Genomic DNA, 25,316 nt, shown 5'->3' on the forward strand with positions numbered 1-25,316 from the left:
AGTTAAAATTGGGTGTAAATTAGTGTTTTGAGTGGTATAGTATCTCTATTATTAAGAATGTTTGGATCTAATTTTAATTAAAATAAAATATTTTATAATAAAAGTCAAACTCAATTATAAAACTTATGAAATTAACAAATTATTTAATTTTATAAATTTAATATATATATAATTAAAATTAAATCTACTAAATTAAATATTATACATTAAAATAAAATACATGAACAATTAAATTAAAATTCATTACCAGACTTAATAAAATAAAATATACATTTTATCAAAACAATACATTATATATTTAAATGAAATATATTAAAAAAAATTATCAAACTTATTAAAATAAAATATATTTAAGTATATTTTATTTTATTTTGATTTAATATATTTTATTTTAATGTATAATATTTAAGTATATTTTATTTTAATTATTTAAGAAGAAAGATTGATATATTAAGAAAATAATCAAATAGTGAATAGTTTAAAAAAAATTGAACATGAATGATTAAGAGGAATGACTTTATTTATATATATATATTATTGATTCTTATAATTGAATAATAATAATGTTAATTTGAAATTCAATAAAGAAAATGGAATTTTCGTAGAAAACAGGTTTACATTCATCATCTCTTTTGACAGCAGCCGACGAAGTAGTAAGAAGCTAGAAGAGAAGAAAAGATGGCCGGAGATAGGAAAAGGATAATCAAATTGTTCTTCCCATCTGTTCCCCACAATATTGTTCCATTTGTAGTTTGGGAAGAACAAAGACTCGATCTTGGCTCGATTGCGCGTCTGTTTGATCTTCAACCCTCGACTTTGAAGCTCAACGGCCACTTCATAAGCAGGGGAATCGACTTTATTGCTTCGTCCGTCACTTGGAAGTCTCTTCTATCCTTCTTCTCCTCTCGCGGTTTCTCCACCGGTTCCTCCGACGCCGACGCGCTTTTAGTCGACGGCAAGCGCTTGATTATCGGAACGAAGCGTATGTTCTTCCTTTTTCTTTTTAATGATTAAGCTTAGTTTTACTATAATAGGGTTTGGGTCTCACCTGGAATCATCTGTTATTAAGTTGAAGATTTGAGGCTTTAAGTTTATCAAATTTTCTCATAGGAAAGGGGGAATCTTTTTGAAATATAGAATACTGTGTGGTTAGAAGTTAGAACCCTAGTTCTTGATCGATGCAGACCTTCCATTGTTATTGATGCTAACAGTTGGTTTTTCTTCTACTGCAATGTGGGTTTGTTCTTAATAGGATATTAGCAATCAATTTTGTTTGGAATATTGTGTGATTTCCTGATGTAGAATCAATCAATCTGTATGTTGTTAAATCTTTATTTATGTGGCTTTATCCCCTTATTTAACAAGGTTGTATGAACAGGATCTCATTACCCACCAACTGAAGATAATGAGGCTGCATGGTTAAGTTCTAATGTGGAAGGAGAAAATCTTTTCAAGAAGAAACGAGTAGTAGTTTCGCAAAACTCAGGTAAAATTTGGGAATTCATGAGTGTGATGCGATATATCTGTGTTGTCTGTTGTTTGAATGAGATTTTATAATCAAAACAAAGCACTCCGGTTTAGGTAGGATTTTTTATTTTAAAGTTTGTATTGATAAAGTTGTCGATTCTAAAGACAAAGGGTTATGTTGATCTAACATCAAAACACTCCGGCAATGATCTGATTTCTCCTTTTGATTATTGTATGTCGTAATGAACCTTTTTATGTTGATGTTCTTGTTTTAAAGGATATAATGAACATCAGAGCGGTATAATTTGCAATAGTGGTGAAATTGGGGAGAAGAGAAAGTGGCAGTATGAAGATACAACCGCGTATAAGAGAACAAAGACTAACGGTACTGGTAGTAGTCCAGGTAAAATATGGGAATTCATGAGTGTGATGCGATATATCTGTGTTGTCTGTTGTTTGAATGAAATTTTATAATCAAAACATAGCACTCTGGTTTAGGATTTTTTTTATGTTAAGTTTGTATTGATAAAGTTGTCGATTCTAAAGACAAAGGGTTATGTTGATCTAACATCAAACACTCCAGTAATGATCTGATTTCTCCTTTTGATTTGTCCTATTGAATTTATCATTATCACCGTTCTACAGTTATTTGCTTAAGATTATTGTATGTCTTAATGAACCATTTTATGTTGGTGTTCTTGATTTGAAGGATATAATGATCATCAAAGCGATAAAATTAGCGATAGTGGTGAAATTGGGGAGAAGAGAAAGTGGCAGTTTGAAGATACAACCGTGTATAAGAGAACAAAGACTACCGGAACTGGTAGTAGTCCAGGTAAATATTTAAGCTTTTTTTTCCTTTTCTTTTGAATGGCTGGTGTATTTATGCTTTTGTCTTGATAGGTGAAGGATCATTTTCGAGAACAAATTCGAACTCTCAATCAAGATGTGGTTTCTTCGATAGAGGTATGAAACGACCTAGAGAATTGGAGGTTAATATCTCCAGTCCTTGCAGCAAAAGAAGCAAATTTATTGACTTGAGTTTAGGTTAACACAAGTTTGTACAACATAGAATTAGAATGTTTTATGGAAAGACTCTATTACTATGTAATTAGATCCATAAGTATCATTCTTAAATTTTGTAGGAAAGTGAGTATAACCTTGAAAAAGAAAAAGGTTCAAATGAACTCGAATCTTGTGAGGCCGTGTTAGGGCTTTTATAGGGTAACGAGTTTATTTTGTGTTTTGAGATGCAGTTGTAAGGTTTGTATCGTATTTTTCATACTTTCATGTTGAATTGAAGGTTATATTTATAACTTATGGATTTAAAATAATATGACATAAAATAGAAATTAATATTTTGTTACAAATTTTTTGGGTTGCATTAGCATTCTATTTGAAAATAAAAAGTTCAAATAAAAATAATAAAAATTACTTGGTAAAAGTTTTTATTTGTTAGACAAACAAGTTTATTTGATATGTGAAGAAATACATATATGTATTTCTTGTTGATAAATAAAATTTATAAGTTTCATTTTTTTTTAATTCTCAATATTTACTGTTGGTGTGCATACGGATCCCTATAATGATATAAATTAAAATAACAGTTATATTATAGGTTCATTTATTTTTATTATATTAAAATGTTAGAATATATATATATATATATATATATATATATATATATATATATATATATATATATATATATATATATATAAAATTCCTTCTTATTAGTTTTCATGAAAGTAATCAATTAAAAATAAGATAAAAAAATGAAAACCTAGAGTTCTACTCTTAATAATAAGATCACTAATATTTAATCAACTAAAATAAATAAATATAATCAATTTTAACACAAGAAAATTGCATTTATCTAATTTCACTTAAAATAGAATATAGAAATTAAAATAAAAATAAAAAATCATTTTATTTTTGTTTTCAAGGTACTTTCAAACTCATGAAAATTGTTATCCAGCACTATTCTTTGAAGTTACATATGTCATGATAATTAATATAAACTATCTAATTTGGTGTATTGTAATTTCATTAACAAATTGACTAGATATTTATTTTGAAAAAGTTTGACTAGATATTTATTTTCATAATATTTTCTATAATTTATCATGCAACCCTTAATTTTATTTTGGAAGAAAATCTCACATTCAATTGATTTTCCAAAAATAATAATTTAAAAGCATGAGTATGTATAATTAATAATTTACTTAGCCAATAATTATTTTTGTAGCTGTCTATTACACAATGAAAGTAAGATTTTTGCAAAATTTTATTTTTCTTCCTTTTAAGTGAAAAATAAATTACCTGTATTAAGAAATTACAACTTTCTAAATTTTTTAATCAATTATCCCAATATTTCTATAATATATCTTTTACCCCTTCTTTATTTAACAAATAGAAATACTCACAAAAAAAGATAATAATATTATACATAATTAATAATATTTTTTCTTTATTTGTATAAATCACCTAAAATCCCAAGTATGTGGTAAATTGATCCAACATTCAAACAATAATGATTTAAGTAAAAATAAAGGATTAAGTGTAAATCTTAATAAATTATAATTAATTAAATAAATAAAACTCTTGATTATGTTAATTGAAATATGTTATATTACCTATCAAATACAATAGTATTTTTACCAATTATACGTGTTATAATAATTAGTTCAGATTTGTCGTATTCTGGATTTAAATATAATATACTTAAATTACGATATTTGTCGTGTTGTGTTCTGTATCTAAATATAATTAGTTAGATTACGATTTAATATGCTCGTGTTTATATGTTATTTATCCGTGTTATATTAATCGAGATTTGTCGTGTTCTGTATCTAATTAATTATATTCTTACTCAAATTGTGATATTTACAATTAATAATGAAAATGTTTTATTTTCTTTTAAAAACAAATTTAATTATTTTTTTACAAATGAAATAAATAGTTATTATCACAATATTTCTATAATATAACTTTCATCACTTCCTTAATTTTATTGAGAAAAAAATACTCACAAAATCTAAAAGATATTTAGTATGGTTAATTAATTAATTTCTTACTTATTAATGTAAAAGTAAAAAAAAAAAATTAAGAAAAAAAAAATTGTTAAGAGAGAGTTGGAATTGGTTCAGACATATATATATATTTGCTTAACATCGAGAATAGGATTCATACTCTAGTAACGGCTACTTGTAAATTTGCGATTTGTAAACCCTATTCGAGTTTTGAACACTGATTTTACTCAGATGGATCATGTAAATCACAGGTATGCCTCTCTGATTTCCTTTTGTTTTTACTTTTCTGGTTAAAATCGATGATCTATTGCTAATCTGTATGATTTTCTACCCTAAAATGTGTTCATAGTCAAATGTGGGATTGTCAAGAAGGATATGTTAAGATCCAAAAGGAAAGCAATCTGGGTTAGTTTCATTCTTCTTTGGGATTCATTTGTTTAATCTATTTATACTATGTGAAATGTGTATGAGAATGGGTTTTTTGATTTGAGCAGATTGTTTCTCTTATATGCATAATGGAGAATCAACCCCAGTTAGGGCTTGTGGGGATTTGACTTATCATGGTAGGTAGCTTCATTGTGTTTATTTTTCTGTTAAGGAAGAGGAATCAAAACATTTGTTAATGAATTGTAGGAAATATGAATAAGGACTTGGAAGAAAGTCCAGAGATGACTTCACAAGCAAAGAGACGCAGAATGTTGCAATTTGATAATGAAGTTGTTGGGACATCTCTTTACAGTGAGATGCCTTCGACTTTCTTAAAGTCAGAGGTTCGTTTTCTAATCAAGAATGTTAATGTAACCTATTTCAAATCCACATTTGAGTACTTTTTCATATGACTAGGTGATTAGCTGAAAGGGTAGATAGATAAGACCCTATTTGAAAATCCACATTTGAATACTTCTTCATTTGACTAACCTAATGTAATTTTGGTTGTTTCTAGGATAAAGAGGATTTCATTGGAAATGATTTGCCAGACTGGGTTTCCTTGTTTACAGGTATTATGACATAATTTCTTTTTAAGAAATACAAATTAACTTGTCCTATAAATAGGCTAACTGTGGTGATGTGTGTTGATTCTAGAAGATGATGTGCCTATGTCTGGTTTTGATGGCCTTGATCAGTCATCTGAAAGTTGGCTTGCTGATTGCTTCAATGATCCTGATTTCAACTGCAGCTCTGAGATGATGTAATCTTCCTTTCAATTCTATTATATGAAATAACAATAACTCACTTTAAAAATTATTGATGAAGAGTGTATTTTCAGGAATTTGTCAGGTGCATCTGATATTGATGTTTCTGGTATGTTTGTTTTGCTTTGTGTTGATAAGTTATCATTTCCTTGTTTATATTTTCCTGACCCATATTTCACAACATTGTCTGCATTCATAATCTTATTGCAATTTATTAGCGTGTAACACGCCACCTGAGGCTGAAGTTGTAGTTGTTGAAGAGCGACCTAAGCAAGTTCGTCGAAATGTTGTTTTCAAAGGTTTTTTCTCTATTCTTTTACCAATTGTTTTTGAACCCAGATCAATGAATGCATAAATTTGATTATCATTAGACAAAATCATGTAAAGTCCAAACAACTAAGATCTTGTTTGATATGGGATGATTTGAATAATGTGAATTGTGAAGTCATATTTGATCGTATAAACAAATGTTCCATTCTATCTTTCATTTTTTTCTAGGATCAAAGTCATATATCCAACCTCTTCCGAAGAAGATAGGTTCATCATCAACTATTGTTTATCCATTTGCATTTGTTAAGCCATGTGGAGCTCATGGTGATGTGACTCTTAAAGACATAAATCAGCGGATTCATACTCCACTCAAAAAGTCAATACAAGAAGAGGATGAGGACCTTACTTCTATCTACCCAACTTCGGCATTCTCTGGTAAGCCAGTAGTTGGCAAGACTAAAATTCGAACAGATAGAGGGAACGGATGCATAACCATCATGAGGACTAAGGGATGAGTTCACTTACAAATCTCTTCATTTTTCTGGGAATTTAATGTTATCTTGACATGTCGTCAGTTTGACGGCCAAAGTAGATAATGATGATGATGATGATGGTCGGTCTTCTAGGAGACCCTACCCTAAACCTCTGTTCTTTATTTTTCTTTGTCTTGAACTCTTATCTAGTGGGGAAACAATTGTTCTACTAATGTTATATTATTAATTGTTTGAAATCATAGTTCATGAACTTATGGAAACATCTTATACTAATATCCTTATACATTTCTGTTTTGTGTTAGAATCTTAGTTCTTGTATGATTGAATCTGTCTTTTTTTAATCTCATTGTCTTTTTATCCCAAGTGTCTAGAGGTTTGTTAACTATTAAGCCTGAGATAGTGGGCAAGAAAGCCAAGTTCGAAAGTTGTTTGGTGTTCACAAATTGTCGTTGTCTTATCATTTGAATTATCACGAGTGAGTAAATCATCAAATTTTCATTTCTAATTTGTGTATTCTTCAATATGCCTGAGCTTTTCAATCTCAACATCTTACAAAGTAGTCAATTTGATATGTATTCCCGCACTAATGGTTGAGTTGGCACCAACAATTTAAGAACACACATGAAAGAATGATTTTTTATGCTCCTAGTTCATAGTTTCTTGAACTAGTCTCTAAGTAATGGGAGATAGTCATATAGTTTATGTTACTAAAAGACATGTCATATCAAATAATCATTTTTAATGATAATTGAACATTAGGCTAAATTTGTTTTAAGTAGTTTATTGGACAAGTTATAATATGTTAATTAGTTTTTTTCTATGATGATAGGATAGCCATATACCCGATATTTGTAGGTATGATCGGGTTTGAATATTTTAAATCAGCTAGGGAAGGGAAAAAAATGCATCAAAGTCGCGAAACTAAAACCCGAAACAAAAATTTATTAATATTAAATAAATATATGTCTTTTTTGCTAAGAAAGTGACAGTTCATATCTCAAGATCATGACAAAACATAATTTATTTTATTTTTACTCACTCTTACTTTTTTTTTTTAATAACAAAATTTTTATTTCTCTCTCATTATTTTTAATCTTTTAACTTTTTTTAACATTTATTAGTTGGTTTTTTTAATTATACTCAAGGTCTTTGGATAAGTTCAGCCCATGAGATAGGGCATATCAACCATTGGGTAGCCCATCAAAAGTAATTAATAAAGCCTATCAATGCCAAATCCAACCCAATATGTGAAAGATATTTTTTCATTCAAATGTTATTTATTTATAAGAGTTCAATCATTTAAAAATAAAAAAATGATTATCGTTTAAACTAGATATATATTTTTTAACATACCTAGGAGCCTAGGACAGCCCAATAGTCACATGACTTTCCCTAGTAACAATAAATTCAATTTGTAAAAACATAAGTATATAAATAAATAATATTTTTATTTAATTTTTAAAATTTCAATATAACTAATTTTAAAGTTGTTTATTATTTTATAAAATTATATTTCATCTCTAACTTTTACCCTCTTATATTTTATATATATTTAATTGAGTAATGGAATACTCGAATTAGAGATGGTTACGTTTCCTAGCATAACTTGAATAACTTGCATGGTATAAGTAATTCTAATTTTGTTCTTGGGAATAATGTAGACAAAATCATTAAAAAAGAGCAATGGAGTTGAAGAAGAAATCTTACTAGCCAAAAATAAATTTAAAATGAGAAACAAAGCACAATAAGAGGAAACATAACCAAAAGAAATTGATAGGAAACAAAAACATAAAAAACAAATGAGACATAAGAGTTAAATGAATGCATTGTTCTTTCTTAAACTATTAGTCATAAAAATAACTCTTTTGATTTTAAAGAGACTATTAAATATATTATATTATATTATAATATCATAAAAATATCTTATAATATAATATTAATATACAATTAAGAAAATATTGTATTTACTAATATATTTATGTAGGTCATTCTCTTTATAAAGAAAGAAAAATTAATATGTTTTAAATATGAAATTAAACAATAAAGAGTTTCACAAAATCATACAATTTCTTCAATTCTCTTTCCTACAAGCTCGAGTAGAAATTGTAAAATTTAACAAATATGATTTAGTCTAAATGGCTATGGATCAAACTCTAGCCTCTCATCCTTTGTTTTGTAATAATTCATAATTTTATTAATAATATTTTATTTGATTCAAGATTAATTCAAATTAAAATTTATATATTATTAGTGTAATACTTATAATTAAATTTTATTTTATTTTTTCTATATTCTTACATAATTAGACTTTATTAATTAGTTTTTTTTAATATTTTTTTATTTATTTATATATATAGTTAGTTTTTTTTTTTAAACCTAATCAATTTAATTTTTCACATTTTTAAACTTAATTTTTATTCAACTATATAGTTCTAAATTTATAAATTTCTTTTTTAAATCGAGTATTATTATCTTTATATTTCGTATATTTATTTTAGTAAGGGTATTCGTAGAATGATTTGATTAATATTTTTCACTTATTACTCGTATTAGTGTAATAACTATAATAATTTCACCTAGTGAAAAAAAAATTCCTGAATTTAGCCTTACCAATAATGTATTTAACTTTAGACAAGTTTTTAAGTAAGAAAGGAAAGTGACAATTATGTTTTTAGATATCAGTTTTAGTCTAATCTCAGTGAGTTAAATTAGTATTATTTCTTTTATTATAAAGTACTGAAAAAATACATCATTGTACGGAAAATAACAAACTAGTTCATGTTTATTGAATATTAAGTTAATAATATTTTGGTGGACGAAACTCCATATATTACAACTATTTTTTTTTAATGTGGCTTTGCACTAATGGAATGTTATGACATTATTAATTATTAGTTTTTCTTTATTTTTAGTATTATTTATTTTAGATAATTTTAAAATTTTGGTGATTTTTATTGGATTCAGATGAATTATGTTATTTATAACTTGAATTAAAATACATTTTTATGAATTAAAATATGTATCTTGTTATCAAATGAAATATCATATCTGGTGAATTGTTTGTCCATTATAAGAAGTCAACAAAAAAATTGTGATATATGGTGAAATTTAGAATTGTTAAGAGATGAAATATAAGTATATGAATGGTAACTTAGATAAATACAAAACCACAAGTAGCTAATAGCTATTAAGAACTTTAACTAACAAATATTTTGAACATTTAAATAAATTAAGAGATGAAAAATAAATAGTGAACATGTAAATTTAGGCATTCATGATTTGTTATTAGGAAAATAAAATATTTAAACAAATACTTTCTTAAATAATTGAAGGTTTATTACAAAAGTATATATATATATATATATATATATATATATATATTATATTATATATATAATTATGAAATTTTAATGTTCTTGTTTAGAGTTACTAGGATATGGCTACTATTTACTGTTTTTGTTAGAGAAGGTAGTCAAATCTCGAGAATTTTATCAAATATTAATACTATATAATATAGAACATTATTCAAATCTCGTGTTAGCGTTAGGGTGGCTCGAGATGGGATGATTTCAATCTTAGTTTGTGTCAAACATCTTTTTAATATTAACCATTGTTTTTTTTAAAAATTTTGAGAATATCTGGCTGCTTTTGAAATTAACTAATAAAAATAATTAATTTTATTCAAATTTTAATAATTTAGGGTTTTGTTATAATCAATTTATAATTTGATTGAAATTCGGTTGAATTAATAAAACATAATTAATTTAATAAAATATTATTTATTTGAAAACAGAGTAGTCAAATGATTTTAGAAAAATCAGTAAAATGTACGTATATAAACTTACTTTATACTAGAGTTTTCATAAGGGATTCGTTATTTGATTACGTTAGGGAAATGGTTTTCGCGTTATTTTAAAAAGTCTAGTTATCAAAAGATTTATTTATAACATTTATTTCCTTCAATTAGTAGTTTGAGGGTCATAAACAAAGGATAAGTTTAAATTACGTAAATAATTATTCAAAATTATTTAGAAGTGCGTACCTGTGATTCTAGTTATTTAAGATTGAGTACAAGAACTTTCGGGATTCTTTAAAAATGAATTGGGGTTCCAAAATTACAAAAATAATTTTGGGTTTTGAAAGGTGGAACCAAACATTCTTTAAGACTGGAGTCCTAGGGCTTGGGTCCGTTTTTATCGATCGGAGACAGAATGTGCTCGATCTAGACCGAGAGTGCTCGAGATTGGGGCTCGGGATACTCGGTTAGGGGACTGGAGTAGTAAAAAAATCATTTTTAAGAAGAGCAAAAATCCTCGGAGAAATACAAATGCCTTCGATGATAGTATTCACCGAGGGCGATAAATGCTCTCGTACTGTCTTGGTGATATGACTGTCGATGAAGGAAACATTAATATCCGCGAGAGCATTTTTGCCCTCGGAGATGATTAAATTCTTTTACCAAGAGCATAACCAATGCTATCACTGATAATCAACTTTTCTAAAAAAAATATAATATTGAATCTCCATCCGATCGTCCAAACTCAATCATCATTTCTAGAATCTGAGTATTCAAACAGAAAATACTTCCAACAAATTACAGCATGATCGAAAATCAAACAAATATTTGATTAAATATGGAGTACAATCAATGTATATATCTACTACAACAACAAATTAGAAGAGGATGAAGAAAAAGAACAGTTGAGATTTTTCGGTAGAAAATAATTAAAAGAATGAGAAATATATACCAAGCTTCAGATATGTAGTTCGTTTCCTAGTTTTTTTCTACTTCTTCAGATCTGCGCGGATGTCTTTTGCAAGATCGAAGATTCACAATAAGTTTTGCTTATTTAGATTTGTAATGGCGTCATAATAAGTTATGCTTCTTTAGATCTGGCGAGATCAAAGAGACATAGAAGCAACTGAAACTTACTTAATCTACCCGAAGGAAGATAGATCGAAAATTTGCGGCATTAATGAAGAATGTCTCACCGGTTTGTTAAAAAAGATTCTAAAGGTGTTGACGACGGCGACAGAGCACATGGTGACAGAGCGGTTGCGTTTTCCGAGATGCGGTGGCACAGGAGATAGTGACGAACGACATGGAGGAACGAAGATGTTTTATTGATGCAGAGTAATTGGGCAAATAGAGAACGATTTGCTGAAAATATTTAGGGTTAAATTCAAGGATCTTACTATAAGGAGACCTGTAGATCTTGCTAGTAAGAAATATATTTACCTGTAAGAGATCGGTAGATTTGTAAGACATTATGTGGAGAGAGGAAGAAGAGAGAATAAGAGCGTTGGGAGTTAGGCGGCTAAGAAAGAAGAAGAAGAGAGAGAATAAGGTTGAGAGTTGGACGACCCTATTAATTAGGGAAAAATATAACTCTTTTACCGAGAGCAACCATTTGTTCTCGGTTATAATCATAATTATCGACGAGAGCCACCCTTTGTCATCGGTGATATTAATATCACCGAAAGCATTCTTTCGTTTTCGGCGACAATTCTCGGTAATGATGCATTTTTTACTAGTAAGTGTTCAGTTCTAGGGTTCGGGAGACTCGGTCCTAAACTCGGATGGTTCGATCTTAGGTCTGAGAGTTTTGGTCCCAAATCTAGATTTCTCAATCGTGGGTCTTGAGAGTCTCGAAAACAGGTCAGACCTCTCGGTCCTAGATAAAAATCCTCAGTCGGATTTCTCGGTCCTTACTCAAGAACTCCGGTCCTAGGGCTTGGTCCAAACTCAAGAACATTAGTCCTTGGTCTCGGTCTTAGGTCAATTTTTTTGCTCCTTGGCTTTGGTCAGGACCGAGGGTTCTTGGTCATACTTCTCGATCCTCGATTCTACAGGACTCGACCCTCTTGGACTCAAGGACCGAGTGTTCTTAATTTGGTTCAAAAGTTGTAGATTTGTAACTTTTGATACAGATCATGAAAACATGATCGGTAAGTTGCTATCAACTCCATTTGATGTAAGGATCATAACCCCTAATCGTAAAATCGATCAATCGAACCCTAAAATGATTGATTTTTCAAAATAATTTCTAGGGAAAAATTTGGCATCTTTTGTATTACGCCATATCATGGCCTAATTCTTATTCCAACAGATTCGAAATGATGTTTACAATCGAACACGACTAAAACATGAACATTAAGTGAGCTCTGTAACAATTTTACAAACTAAAATTTAAACTTTATTTTTCTAAAATTTCAAATCGATTAAACATGATCAAGATGTATGTGATATCATTTAAAAATCATCCTAGCATGTTTGTAGCAACTATTTGAATCAAATTCAAGATTAAAAGTTCAAGAACACGAATTTCAAATTTTCTAGATTTTCAAATCAAATTTGAGATTTTTTATTGGGGTTGAATTGATGAAAACTTTTTCAACAGAAAGCTTGAACATCATTTATGAATTGATTTTGACTATAAAAGGAACAAAATTGAGCCCTAAATAAGATCAACCCGACTGAACTTAAAATTTTCCAACTTTGAATCACAAATCAAATTACAACAGGTCTGGAAAACTTACTATTGATTGGAGAACACTCCAATGGTCTTTAAGAAGTTTTTCAGAACTCTTGATCGAAGCTTGGAACGCCATAATGATTTTTTTAAAAACAGTCGTCAAAGCTTTAATTGAAATCTTTGAGTAGGCTGTAAATTCTAGAGTTTGTTCGATGGATTGGAAGAAGAACACCTTTAATTTATACTCGAGCTAGTTCGATTTCGAAGTCGAATTCATATTGAATTTGGCTTTTGAAGTCTTATCCTTTGATTTCAATTTTATCCACGTGGACCTAATCTAGACTAGGGTTTGAATTCCTATTCTAGGGGAATTGAAGGAGAGACGTGTACATAGGTAAAATTTGGAGGGATAAGGATGAAAGATGGCGGAGATAATGCTTTTAGAAGGATCGCCGACATCGAGCGCGATTCTCCGGCGTTCGCCTTGTATCATCAGAAAAGACGAACAAAACAACGTCATTTTGTTTAAATAAATGCATCGTTGGAGTTCCGTCCATCGTCAGGCGTTCCATTTGGCGTCTGGGCTAACGAGGTGAACATCCCTTTAGTTGATCCTGTGTGGACCTAGGCACACGCTTCCTTGGTTACAATCGGATGCGTGGCTTCGTCATCTGCGCTGGATGAAAGTCCAGCGCTGATATGATGGATACAAATCTTGTTGTAGTCAATTTTCTTATTTTCGGGCACACTGAATTTTTTCAGTTTTTATTTATAATAAAATGGTTATTTAAATTGAATTTTATTTTTATTTTATTTTATTTTTCTTCACCAAATGAACACATATTTTTGACCACATAAGTTCATTTATTTTATTTTTAAATATTTTTAAGTATTTATTTAAATTATTTTATACCATAAATTATACATAATTTATATTTAAAATAATCATTAAATTATTTCAACCTCTTTTTAGGATAAATTTAGTAAAATAAATACAATATTTTAATTTTTAATAATTTTTAATTATTTTTTATATTTAAAATTTAATTATTATAATAGTTAATCATAATTTACCTTTAACTCTCTTTGATTATTTTGAATTAAAAATTCAAAATATTATTAAAAATTATTAATATTATTATAAAGGTCAAATTTTTATTTATTAAATTAAAAAAATAGTATATAAAAAATTATTTATTTTTTTAATTCTATTTATTTTATAATATATATATATATAACACTTTATTTTAAAAAAATTATTATTTGTCACCTTTATATGTATATATAATTCTATTTTTATTAATTATTTTATAATACATAATTATATATTATATATAACCACCTTTTTAAATAAAATAAATTATTATTTGTCACTTTTTTATATTAATATTTTTAATTCTCTTCATAGATACATTATTATTTTAAGTTTTTTAAAAAAAAAAATTTTTGTTTTTTTAATAAATAGTTATATACTGCTCAAATAAAAAAATTTATTTTTTATTTTACATTATTTTATTTTTAATTTTTTTAACTGCCCTATCCCAAGGGATAAGTTGGGCTTACTAGGCCAGCCCTGACCTTAAGCCCATGATACCTAAAGAAATAAATCTCTGCATCGGCCGCCGTCCTAAGGTGGAAACCCTAATTTTTATACCTACAGAAAATTATAAAATGGGACATGATCCCAAATGAAAGAAACCCTCCATATCTCTCTATCAGCCGCCGTTCTCTCCCCCACTTTCATTCTTTCTTTTTCCATTTCTCATGCGCCTTTCAACCCAAAGAAGTTTTGAATGTGGAAAGAGAATCATGAAAGGATTCATATACAATGTAAAAATGTAAGTGATACAATACATGTCTATGATGTTTTATATATGAGTGTTTGTAGGAGAATATGAAACATGAACTTGGAAAAGATGAGACCTGAGCTCACATTCCTTCTCATACTCAATGGCTGCGTTTGAACTGGCGTGGATAAAGTATTGTAGGGCAGATTCAAGCAAGGCACACCGACCAAATCTTTAACCCTTGTTAAGATTTTGATTGGATCAAAGCACCCTCGGGAAGTGCAACCTCTGTATCAAATCCTGGATTAGAGACGAAAGAAGAAGACAAAGAACCTTGGTAATGTCAATGAACGGAGATGATGTTGATGATTAGAAGTTTAGAAATTAGTTTGTATATTATATTTTTTCTGTAATTTTTTTTTTGAAATTATTGAGAATTTGTAATATGTAACCTATTAATGAAATGATAGATTTATTCTAAATGTAATGTGTTATTTGATGTGATGTGTGAGTTTAATTTTAATGAATGGTTGTGAATTTGTTCAAATTTATTTGTGTTTTAAAAACTGATTATAATTTGTATTCAGAAATTTTGTTGATAGAGAATTTATTTAATAAGATACTAAATTTTACTTTCAAACATAATCTAATTTGTTTTTTTTAAGGGATGTTCAAAGGGAGAGGACACAATTATCAAAACTACTTAATTTATATATATATATATATATATATATATATATATATATATATATATATATATATATATATATATATATATATATATATATATATATATATATATATATATAAAATAAACCCTAAATTCTAAATTATATATATGACATTTTATTTTAATATTTAATTTTTTCTTTCCTCTCTTCACTCTTCTATGAGACACAAACAGAGCCATCCCAATGTTTGGGATGCCCCAACCTAAAAAAAAAAAACTAGGTTTGAACACATGACAAAATGATAATTTTATATTTTTTTCCCAAACCACAATAAAGATCTATTTATGTTTAAAAAATTATAAAAATTTATTCTTTATTTTATTTAATGGGCTGTCCTAGGAAGTGGGCTACCCTAACCCGGGGGCTTGTTGGGCTTACCCTAGGGCCGGCCCTGGACAGGAAGTGGGCTACCCTAACCTGGAGGCTTGTTGGGCTTACCCTAGGGTCGGCCCTGAACAAGAAGTGAGACTATCTTTGGGTTAGCAGATCCGAATTCATCTTTGGGACAACAGATTCGAATTCGTTTTCAAATGGGTCATTCATCTATTTCTTTGTTTAAGAAAATCTCTAACTCAAAATCCAGTTGAATATCTTTTTACACAAATTTTAAATTTTTTTAATAATTATTTATAACTTTATAATTTAAACTTTAACATTTTTAAAACTATGGCCCATAAATAATTTATGATAAAATTGATTATTAATTAATAATTTATACACATAAAAAAATTAAACATTATTTAATGAAATGTTTTTTTTGTTATTTTTTAATTTTTTTATTAATATTGTTTATTATTATAAATTTATAATAAATAAAAATATTATAAATATATAAAATAAAACAAAAAATTAAACATATAAATAAATTATATAAAAAACTAAATATAAATGATTTAAATTAAAAGTTAATACCACATAAATAAATTATATAAAATGGAAACTAGTGTGATATACAACCACTAGCCACTTACAAATTTACAGATTTTGGGTTGACGAGTAGGGATGTAAATGAACTGAGCTGCTCGCGAGCTATTCGAATCTCGGCTCGATAAAAAGCTCGTTCGAGCTCGTTCGTTAGTCTTAATGAGCCGAGCTCAAGCTCGTTTAAAAACTTGAAAATTTAAACAAGCCGAGCTTGAACTTCTCAATATTCGGCTCGTAAGCTCACGAACATGTTCGTTTATAGGCTCGCTTATAAGCTTGCGAACAAGTTCGTTTATAGGCTCACGAACACGTTCGATTATAATATTGTTTAAATATAATTTGTAAATTATTAAAAAAAATAGTAATATATAAATATATATTATAATAATTAATATTATTACATGATTATATTTATAATTATAATTTTAATGTTGCATTCATTTCATTGTTCAATTTATAAACGAGCTTTAAACGAACTCTTAACAAGCTTTCTAAACGAGCTCTAAACTAGCTTTCTAAACGAGCTTTAAACGAGCCGAGCACGAGCGACTCGTGAGCTCAAATAAATCCATACGAGCTGAGCTCGAGCTCGATTGTAAAAGCTCGAAACGAGCTCGAGCCCGAATATATACTAGACGAGCCGAGCTCGAGCATGATACTGTTCGGCTCGGCTCGACTCATTTACATCCCTAATGAACAGTAATTAGGGTCTGCGCCTTAGGTAAGCCCAACAAGCCCAAGTGTACCGTTTCCAAGTCAGTCAATTTACTAAAAACTTATAAATAGTTAAAATTTATTTAAGAAAACAAAATTAATTTTTTTTTATTTGATTATAGGTTCAAATCTCACAAAACTAAATTAGTTTTATTAATTTTTTAAATTAAATCTAAAAAAAATACGTTCTATCTGGAGCTAGGCAACCCAAAACTAACCTTCATAGACTCCTCAGAGTACTAATGCTGCATTTCTTAGAGAGAGAAAATAGTGATACATGCATTTTGAGTTTCATTTAGTGAAAGGTTGGAGCTGAAAACCCTATAGGGTGAAAACTAGCACTCTAAGAATGAAATCTAAATAATAGCCACCGTAGTGGAATATAAAACAATAGCGTAAAAGTAAGAAAGAACAAATAACGACATAAGAATCTTACCAAAGTTTGGACCAACAATGTTTCACGTCCTACTTTCGGAAAATCAATTCAATAGAGTTATAATAGGGATTACAAACTTCAACTCTCTCTGTTTGTTCTAGATTTTAGTCTCACACGCTCTTCTCATTTACACTATATATATATACTTTTAGAATTCATAATAATGATATTTTTAACATCTCCACCATGATATGATCTCGTGGCTATTTAATTAACATTTCTATAATCATTATGTGATTTCATGCATTTTTGAATTCAATAAATAATTGCACAAATTTTTCTTCCCATTTTTGTAAATAACATTGATGCACACTAAATTGGGCCTCAAAACCATAGGCCCAATTCCACAAAATTTTCACATTGCCTCTATGTTTATTGTCAAATGAATGAACATCATCACCAAGAACACCAAAGAACCGATCATCTTACTTCTCCAATTACGTTCCAACTTTTGTGACGTGAATCAAGTTGCAAAATTTTCGAAACTTGATTACCGTCACCACCTTCGTGGTTATATCTACAGGATTTTCATCTGTGTGAACCTTCTCCACAACTTCGCTCCACTCCTTATGGCATCTCGAATGTAGTGAAGTCGAATATCGATGTGCTTTGTGTGCTCGTAAAACATTAAATTCTTGGACAAGTGTATGAAGCTTTGGTTATCGCAAAACAACTTCACTTTATCGTCCTTAATCCCAAATTCACCCACGAGACCCTTCAACCAAAGTGCCTCTTTGATGTTCTCCGTCACAATGATATACTCGGCCTCCGTTGTTGAAAGGGCAACTACGTATTGTAATTTTGCCTTTCAAATTACTAAGCATCCAAATAGGGTAAACACATGTCCTATTAGGGACATTCTCTTGTCCAAGTCACCTACAAAATTAGCATCAACATATCCTCTCAACTTATCATCACTTACACCCGCCCGTTTAAAACAAAGATCGACATCTAAGGATCCCCCAACGTAATGAAGAATCCACTTGATCTCCTCCCAATGTTCTTTCCCCGGCTTCGCCATAAAATGACTAACAAGATTGATCGTGTAAGCAAGATTGGGTCGTGTATATACCATGACATATATTAGGCTCCCGACTAGGGTGTTTGCCATTCTCATATTTTCCTCCTCGGTACTCGGTGATATCTTTGAGGAGAGCTTAAAATGAGTAGTTAATGATGTTTCAACCGCCTTAGCGTTAAACATCCCGAACTTGGCGACCACTTTTCGGAGGTAGTCGTTTTGAGACACAAACAGAGAGCATGTCTCCCGATCCCGCTCAATCACCATCCTTAAAATTTTCTTTGTCGGTCTCATATCCTTCATCTCGAACTCACTCCTTAGCAAATTCTTGACCTTGCAAACCTCTTCTTTGTTTCCCGATGCGATCAACATATCTTCCACATATAACAATAGGAAGACCCTACAACCATCAACCCACTTGACATAGACACAACTATCGAAATTGCTCCTCACGAAATCGTTATGAACCATGAACTAATTTGTGCAAATACCATTGTCTTTAGGATTGTTTCAAACCATAAAACGAGAGTTTAAGGATACATACCTTGTCTTCATCACCGGGTTTAATGAACCCCTCGGGTTGCGTCAATAAGATCTTCTCCTCTAAGTTCCCATGAAGAAATTCCGTCTTCACATCCATTTTCTTGAGCTCCAAGTCAAACTGATTCATTAGAGCAAGCAACACACGAATGGATGTGTGCTTCACTACCAGGGAGTATATTTCGTTAAAGTCGACCCATTTGTATTGTGTGAAGCCCTTAACTACGAACCTCACCTTAAACCTTGGCTTGTTACTACCCTCTACACCTTCTTTGCACTTGAACACCCATTTTGAACCAACCACCCGCTGATTCTTCAGTTTGTCCAACAATTCTCATGCCTCGTTTTTGTCAAGCGATGTCATCTTCTCCGCCATAAGGCCCATAACATACTTCAATTCGGTTCTCTCCTTGCTCTCCATCACTTTTCTAAACGGTCTCGGCTCTGAATCTTATACCTCATCTTCCACAAGGAATGCAAAGGCCGCCAAATTGGAGTAGTCAAATCTCTTTGGAGCTCGGATTATCCTACGGTCTCTATCTCGCGCTAACTAGTAGGAGCTAAGGTTATCATACGGATTCGTACATTCCTCCTCTACCTGGCCGTCTATTTCATCATCTTCACTAGCATCTCCCGTGTCTACCAATTCTTTAGTAATCCCTCATAAGAACTCCACCTCAAATTTGGTCATTTCTCTAGCGACTTCGCCAACTTCGACTGACTAAGTATCTCCATAATAGGACTCAGTTTCCCTAAAAACCACGTCACGGCTAATTATGCACTTAGTCGTCTCCCCGTCCTTGTAAAACAAATTTCAACCCTTTAATTTGTGCATACACTTCTTCGCTCTCAGATCCAGCTTTCCATTTAGTTTGTGCATTTAAGCCACACATCCAAATATCTTCAGGTTGTCGAGTTTTGGGGGAGCGTCATTTCAAACTTCTTCCGGTGTCTTGTATTCCAATTACGTCGATGGACAACGATTAATAAGATAAGCCGCAGTGTTAACCGTCTCACCTCAAAACCTCTTCAATAGACTGACCTCAAACAACATACACCATACACGCTCAAATAGCATTTTGTTCATTCGCTCCACCAAGTCATATTGTGATGTTTGTCGGACTGTTCGGTGACGAACCATCCCTTCTTCCTTGATAAACTAATTAACTCCTCGCATAGATACTCCAAACCGTTATTTGTTCAGAGCTTTTTAACATTCTTCCTGGTCAAGTCTTTATCATCTTCTTTCACTCATTATACTTAGAAAATACCTCATCCTTGTGCTTCAAGATGTATATTCAAACCTTGCGCGAAAAATCATCAATAAAAGTGATAAAGTACTGACCTCCACCTGGAGTTGCAGTCCTTGTCGGTCCCCATAAGTCTAAGTGAACATAACTGAGCGTCTCCCGAATCACCTCAACTGACCGCCCAAACTTCACCCTCGTAGCTTTATCGTATATGCAGTTCTCGTAAAACTCTAAATCATCAAGTTTCTCCTTGATAAAATAGTCTTTCTTACTCAACTCCTTAAAACCCCTCTCACTCATGTGCCCCAATCTTTTATACCATACACTCGTGGGCGATACATCTCGATGATCTGTCACTACCACCATATCACCAACCAAGGTGCTACCTTGAAAGACATAAAAACTTTTCTCTTGCACGCCTCTCATTACCACTATCGACCCCTTTTTAACCCTCAATACGTTCTTCTCAACATTCCATGCAAAACCAAGTTGTTCTAGTGAGCCGAGAGAGATTAAATTCCTTCGAAGGTCCAGGATGTGTCGTTTGTTTGTCAATACCCTCTCGATTCCATCATGCATCTTCAAACGCACTATTTTTATTTCCATCACCCTACAAGACTTTTTGTTACATGATAAAACATCGTCCAATGATGTTTTCTCATAGATTTTGAACAAACTCTCGTTAGGTGTCATATGGAACGAATACCCGAAATCCATAATCCAACGCTTATCAGACTAATTAGTGGAGACAACGAGAACATCCACACATTCGTACTCATTCTCAACCTCTAGAACAATCGCCGTTTCTCCGCTCTTTTTCTCGTCGTTACTCAAATATGGACAATCTCGCTTAAAGTGTCTCTCCTCGTCTCTTTTTCTTTCTTTTATTGTCTCTCCTCTCGTTTTTCCCTCGAACCAAGAGTCCACCTCCACTTACATTGATCTCTCTTCATTCTTCTTATTTTGGTCCTTCGATCTCTACACACTCATCACATCATCGAGGGTAAGATCCTCCCTCCCATGCTCAAGTATGTCTACGAACGTCTCATACGACTTATCCTCATGCTCAAGATTTCAAAAACATCAGCGCCTTATCCTCATCCTTGTATTTCTCCCCCAATGTTTTCCAAATCGAGGAGAATCTTGACATAATCGGCGAGATGCGTCAACAAGTCCTTCCCCTCAACCATTCTAAACTTGAAGAATCTTTGCTTGATGTTAGATCCGAGACGATGGTGTCTTAATCATATACAAAGACTCCAACTGAAGTCACACATTTATTGTCATCGTGACACTAGCAACCACTCGCAACACCCTATCATTGAGACTAAGAATCAAGGTGTTATACATCCTTTCTAACACCTCCATCTTTTTCTTCGCATCCATCGGGTCGGTAATTGCGATTCCCCCTTGAATGCTTTAGAAACTCCCATGTTATCTAAGTGTGCCCACATCTTCATCCTCCACAATCCAAAGTCCTTCGTACCATCGAACTTCTCGATATCAACCCTAGAAGTTGACCACATCTTAAATCTTCAAATTAATTGACCGAATCAAGAAAAAAAACTCACCAAAAAAATTGCACTACGACTACCTTAGCCTAACTTAGCTCTGATACCAGTTTGTGGTGAAAACTATCACCCTAAGAATGAAAACGGAATAATAGCAACCGCAGTGGAAATGCAAAATAATAGCATAAAAGTAAGAAATAACGAAATAATGACACAAGAATCATACCTAGGTTCGGACCAACAATGTCATACGTCCTACTTTCTGAGAATCAATTCAATAGAGTTATATACAAACTATAACTCTCTCTGTTTGTTCTAGATTTTAGTCTCACATGCTCTTCTCGCTTACGATGTATATATATAGGCTTTTAGAATTCATAATTAGGGTAAAAATCATGTGATATATTTGACATATCGTGACGATTTAGTTGACATTTTCATAATACAATTTGATTGACATTTTTACCATGATGTGATTTTATTTTTTTTTAATCCAACAAATAATCGCACATATTTTTCTTCCTCTTTTTTACTTAACGAGGCTCAACAAATTGGACCTCAAAACTCTATGCCCAATTCTACACCTATACGTATGAGGATGTTGAAGATGATCTAATACTTATTATCTCCTGAACTTTTTTATTTGAATGTGAATATATATATATATATATATATATATATATATATATATATATATATATTTTAAATTTTTTTTTAGTATCCGAATCATTACAAAATTGATGTAGAAAAATTAAAGCTCAAATTTTAATTCATCTCCTTCTATTATATAAGTTTGAGTTCATATATCTTGTAAAATTCAAAGTGATCTAAATACTTTGAGACGAAAATATAATTTACAAGTGCCAATGTTTATTTGAAGCTAAAATTTGAATCATTTTTATGGAATAAAATGTTCAAAATTTAAATTATATCAAATGAACCGTCACTATTTTTATGTTTTCTCATAAGGATAACAAAATGTTAGTCTTCTTATTTTTTAATGTAATATTTTATTTGTCAAATATTTAAATGAAATATATTTATAGAGATTTTGGTCATATTTTTAATTATTATTATTAAGTTTTTATTTTTATACTTTCGAATTTTAAATTATCGAAGGTAGTTTGAAAATTTGATAACTAAAAATATGCGTCTCTGTTAAACAATACATCTCATATTTTCATTAATGTGTAATGAACTGAAAATAACAAATACACACACATTGCCTCATAATTTCTGCATTAAAATGGCCACATAATTTCAAGAGGATATAATAAACATAACCATTTGTATAATTCAGAATAGTTCTTCTCTGTTGTGTATTGCGTTTTCAAATTAAAACATAAACATATCAATTGCTTAGAATTCGAAAAGGATAATTATATTAAGAAACCGACTGCTGACTTTAGTCCTCGTCTGAAATTACAATCTCACCCGAAAATGATGATGATGCAGGCTTCACATTATCACTAGCAGGAGGTGCAATTGTTAGATCTGCGCCATCTTCAATTATTGTAATGGAAGAAGTAGAAGATGATGACCTATTATCGATTCCCCGGGCTTCCATGGATTCTCGTGTTGCTTTCTCCTTTGCCTGTTTGGCTCTTTCTAACACATCTTCCTGCACACCCCAAATTCATTAATATGACACTTCAAAAAGAAAAGAGAAATTGAAAACTAGGATTAAGGATGATCGCGAATTGGGTTAGTTCGGTTATTCAAATCAATATTAATTTGACTCTCTAATAGATATCTAGCAAATCATATGCATCAGAATTGTCAATTTTTGAATATCCAACGCCAAAACAATTCAGATTTCACTAAACCAATTGATTAAACAAAATCAACTATGAAATTAGGTCTATGAGAACTAGCAAATTTTAATTGAATAATATGGCAATAGATAGACAATAACTGAAAGACAAATAAAATTTTCTAAATGAACAAAGAGTGTTGAAGTGTTAGAACTTAGAACAAATGCATCAGTCGGCGCAATACCAAGCCTAATATTTCTTTTTCATATTCGAAACAAACAAATAGAAGTAATAAAAAGTAATATTTAACGAGTTAAATATTATTGAATAGCAGCTACAACAAACTAAATGGATCAGTGTTGCATCTTTCAAAATTTCTTCGCATATATCACCATTATCTTTTCTTAACCTAACCAATTCTGAGTACAAACTAGTGTGATCGATAATTGAGTTTGTTCTTCTTATTATACTCAAGACCCTATTTTCATCCTTAATAGAAAGGTTTATCCTCTACCAAGACCCTATATCCAGCAAATCAGATGTTTTTCGGTTCGAGTGGGCAGATCACAAAACAAGGCCTTGATGCATTGTTGGCATCTCGGGGACATGTGAAAATGAAGTAGAGAACACTCCAAAGAAGTAGAAATTAACTCTACTCTACATATTTATCTACCTGAAAATCCAGAATTTGCTTCTGTTGTTCCGCCTGCAACCTGCCAATAGTACTCAAAAACTCGCCAACCGAAGATTCAATGCGCTCATTAAGAGCTTCAGCTAGAGCTTTTCCCAAGAAAAATGCATCCAGAATATTCTTGCTTTCATCCTCACCTGTAAATTCATATTAACATCCTTAATCCATAGCCATACATTGAGATTGAAAGGCAATATAATCAGAAACTAACATAGGATTAACTTACAATGTTTAACTAATGTGACATTTTAAATGAATCAAAATTGCCACATAGAAACAAGTTATGAACATGAATGTCAAAATCAATCACAATATGTGACAATAATCATCAAAAAAACTAACAGTAGCAGTTACTAATAATCAAACAATAAAGATATCATTCAACATCAGCATATAGAAAACCTAATCGAACATGTAGGCTATTTTGTTATCAGATAGATTCAATTCAGAGTCGGCAGTAAACAAGTGATTATGAAGAGAAAGCAAAACGCAATGAAGTTTGAATGATTGAAGTAAAAAAACAATCGAAAAAGCACACAAACCAGGTGGAGTCGGAGTTCCGGGGCTGCAATTGCATCTAATGGAGAGTTTGTTGTTGAATCTGAGATCTGTCTGCCGGAGATGGCGATGCTTCAAGGAAGAGGTCCATGATTTCGATTTGGATTTGGATTTGGCGAAAGTGATATCTTGTGGTTTCGATTGAACAGCAGCAGATGAAATTGTGAACTGTATTGTTGGGGTAGATACAAATCCCCCATTCATCTCTTTACTCTCTCTCTCTTCTCTACACAAAATGTGTAATTTTATGATACAAGAAAGAAAATGTAAGAATGAAAGATGAAAAATGAAAAATGTTTATTTACAACATTTAATTGTTTTTTTAATATAAATGTAATTTTATATATTATTGTTTTTTATTGAATAAATAAATAATACTTAGATATCAGGTGGTAAAAACGACAAATAAGCAATAGTCAATAGAGGTTGGGCCGTCAACAGTCAACAGATGTCATACATGACACATT

General features: G+C 30.6%; 3 protein-coding genes and 1 long non-coding RNA gene across 4 annotated transcripts; 3 read left to right on the forward strand and 1 right to left on the reverse strand.

Moving 5' to 3' along the window:
• Positions 1 to 622: 622 nt before the first annotated feature.
• Positions 623 to 2,803, forward strand: LOC124912331. Its single transcript, XM_047452935.1, has 5 exons — positions 623 to 982; positions 1,379 to 1,486; positions 1,745 to 1,870; positions 2,177 to 2,302; positions 2,371 to 2,803. Exons 1-5 carry the CDS (start codon positions 679 to 681, stop codon positions 2,517 to 2,519), a joined length of 813 nt encoding a protein of 270 aa, XP_047308891.1. The 5' UTR covers positions 623 to 678; the 3' UTR covers positions 2,520 to 2,803.
• A 1,817-nt stretch (positions 2,804 to 4,620) lies between these two features.
• LOC124912366 lies at positions 4,621 to 5,063 on the forward strand. Its single transcript, XR_007096656.1, has 3 exons — positions 4,621 to 4,750; positions 4,849 to 4,904; positions 4,994 to 5,063. It is a non-coding gene; the product is annotated as an uncharacterized LOC124912366 (long non-coding RNA).
• Positions 5,064 to 5,137: 74 nt separating this feature from the next.
• Positions 5,138 to 6,733, forward strand: LOC124912365 (protein XRI1-like). Its single transcript, XM_047452977.1, has 6 exons — positions 5,138 to 5,269; positions 5,443 to 5,497; positions 5,583 to 5,688; positions 5,767 to 5,801; positions 5,911 to 5,991; positions 6,191 to 6,733. Exons 1-6 carry the CDS (start codon positions 5,138 to 5,140, stop codon positions 6,475 to 6,477), a joined length of 696 nt encoding a protein of 231 aa, XP_047308933.1. The 3' UTR covers positions 6,478 to 6,733.
• A 16,384-nt stretch (positions 6,734 to 23,117) lies between these two features.
• Positions 23,118 to 25,101, reverse strand: LOC124912157 (uncharacterized protein At4g13200, chloroplastic). The gene is made up of 3 exons (XM_047452719.1): positions 24,834 to 25,101; positions 24,274 to 24,428; positions 23,118 to 23,467 (listed from the first exon to the last, which is right to left on the reverse strand). The coding sequence occupies exons 1-3, from the start codon at positions 25,051 to 25,053 to the stop codon at positions 23,252 to 23,254; spliced, it is 591 nt and encodes a 196-aa protein (XP_047308675.1). The 5' UTR covers positions 25,054 to 25,101; the 3' UTR covers positions 23,118 to 23,251.
• Between the last annotated feature and the right edge of the window lie 215 nt (positions 25,102 to 25,316).

This window comes from Impatiens glandulifera, chromosome 8, assembly GCF_907164915.1.
Source record: "Impatiens glandulifera chromosome 8, dImpGla2.1, whole genome shotgun sequence".
NCBI classification, from domain to species: Eukaryota; Viridiplantae; Streptophyta; class Magnoliopsida; order Ericales; family Balsaminaceae; genus Impatiens; species Impatiens glandulifera.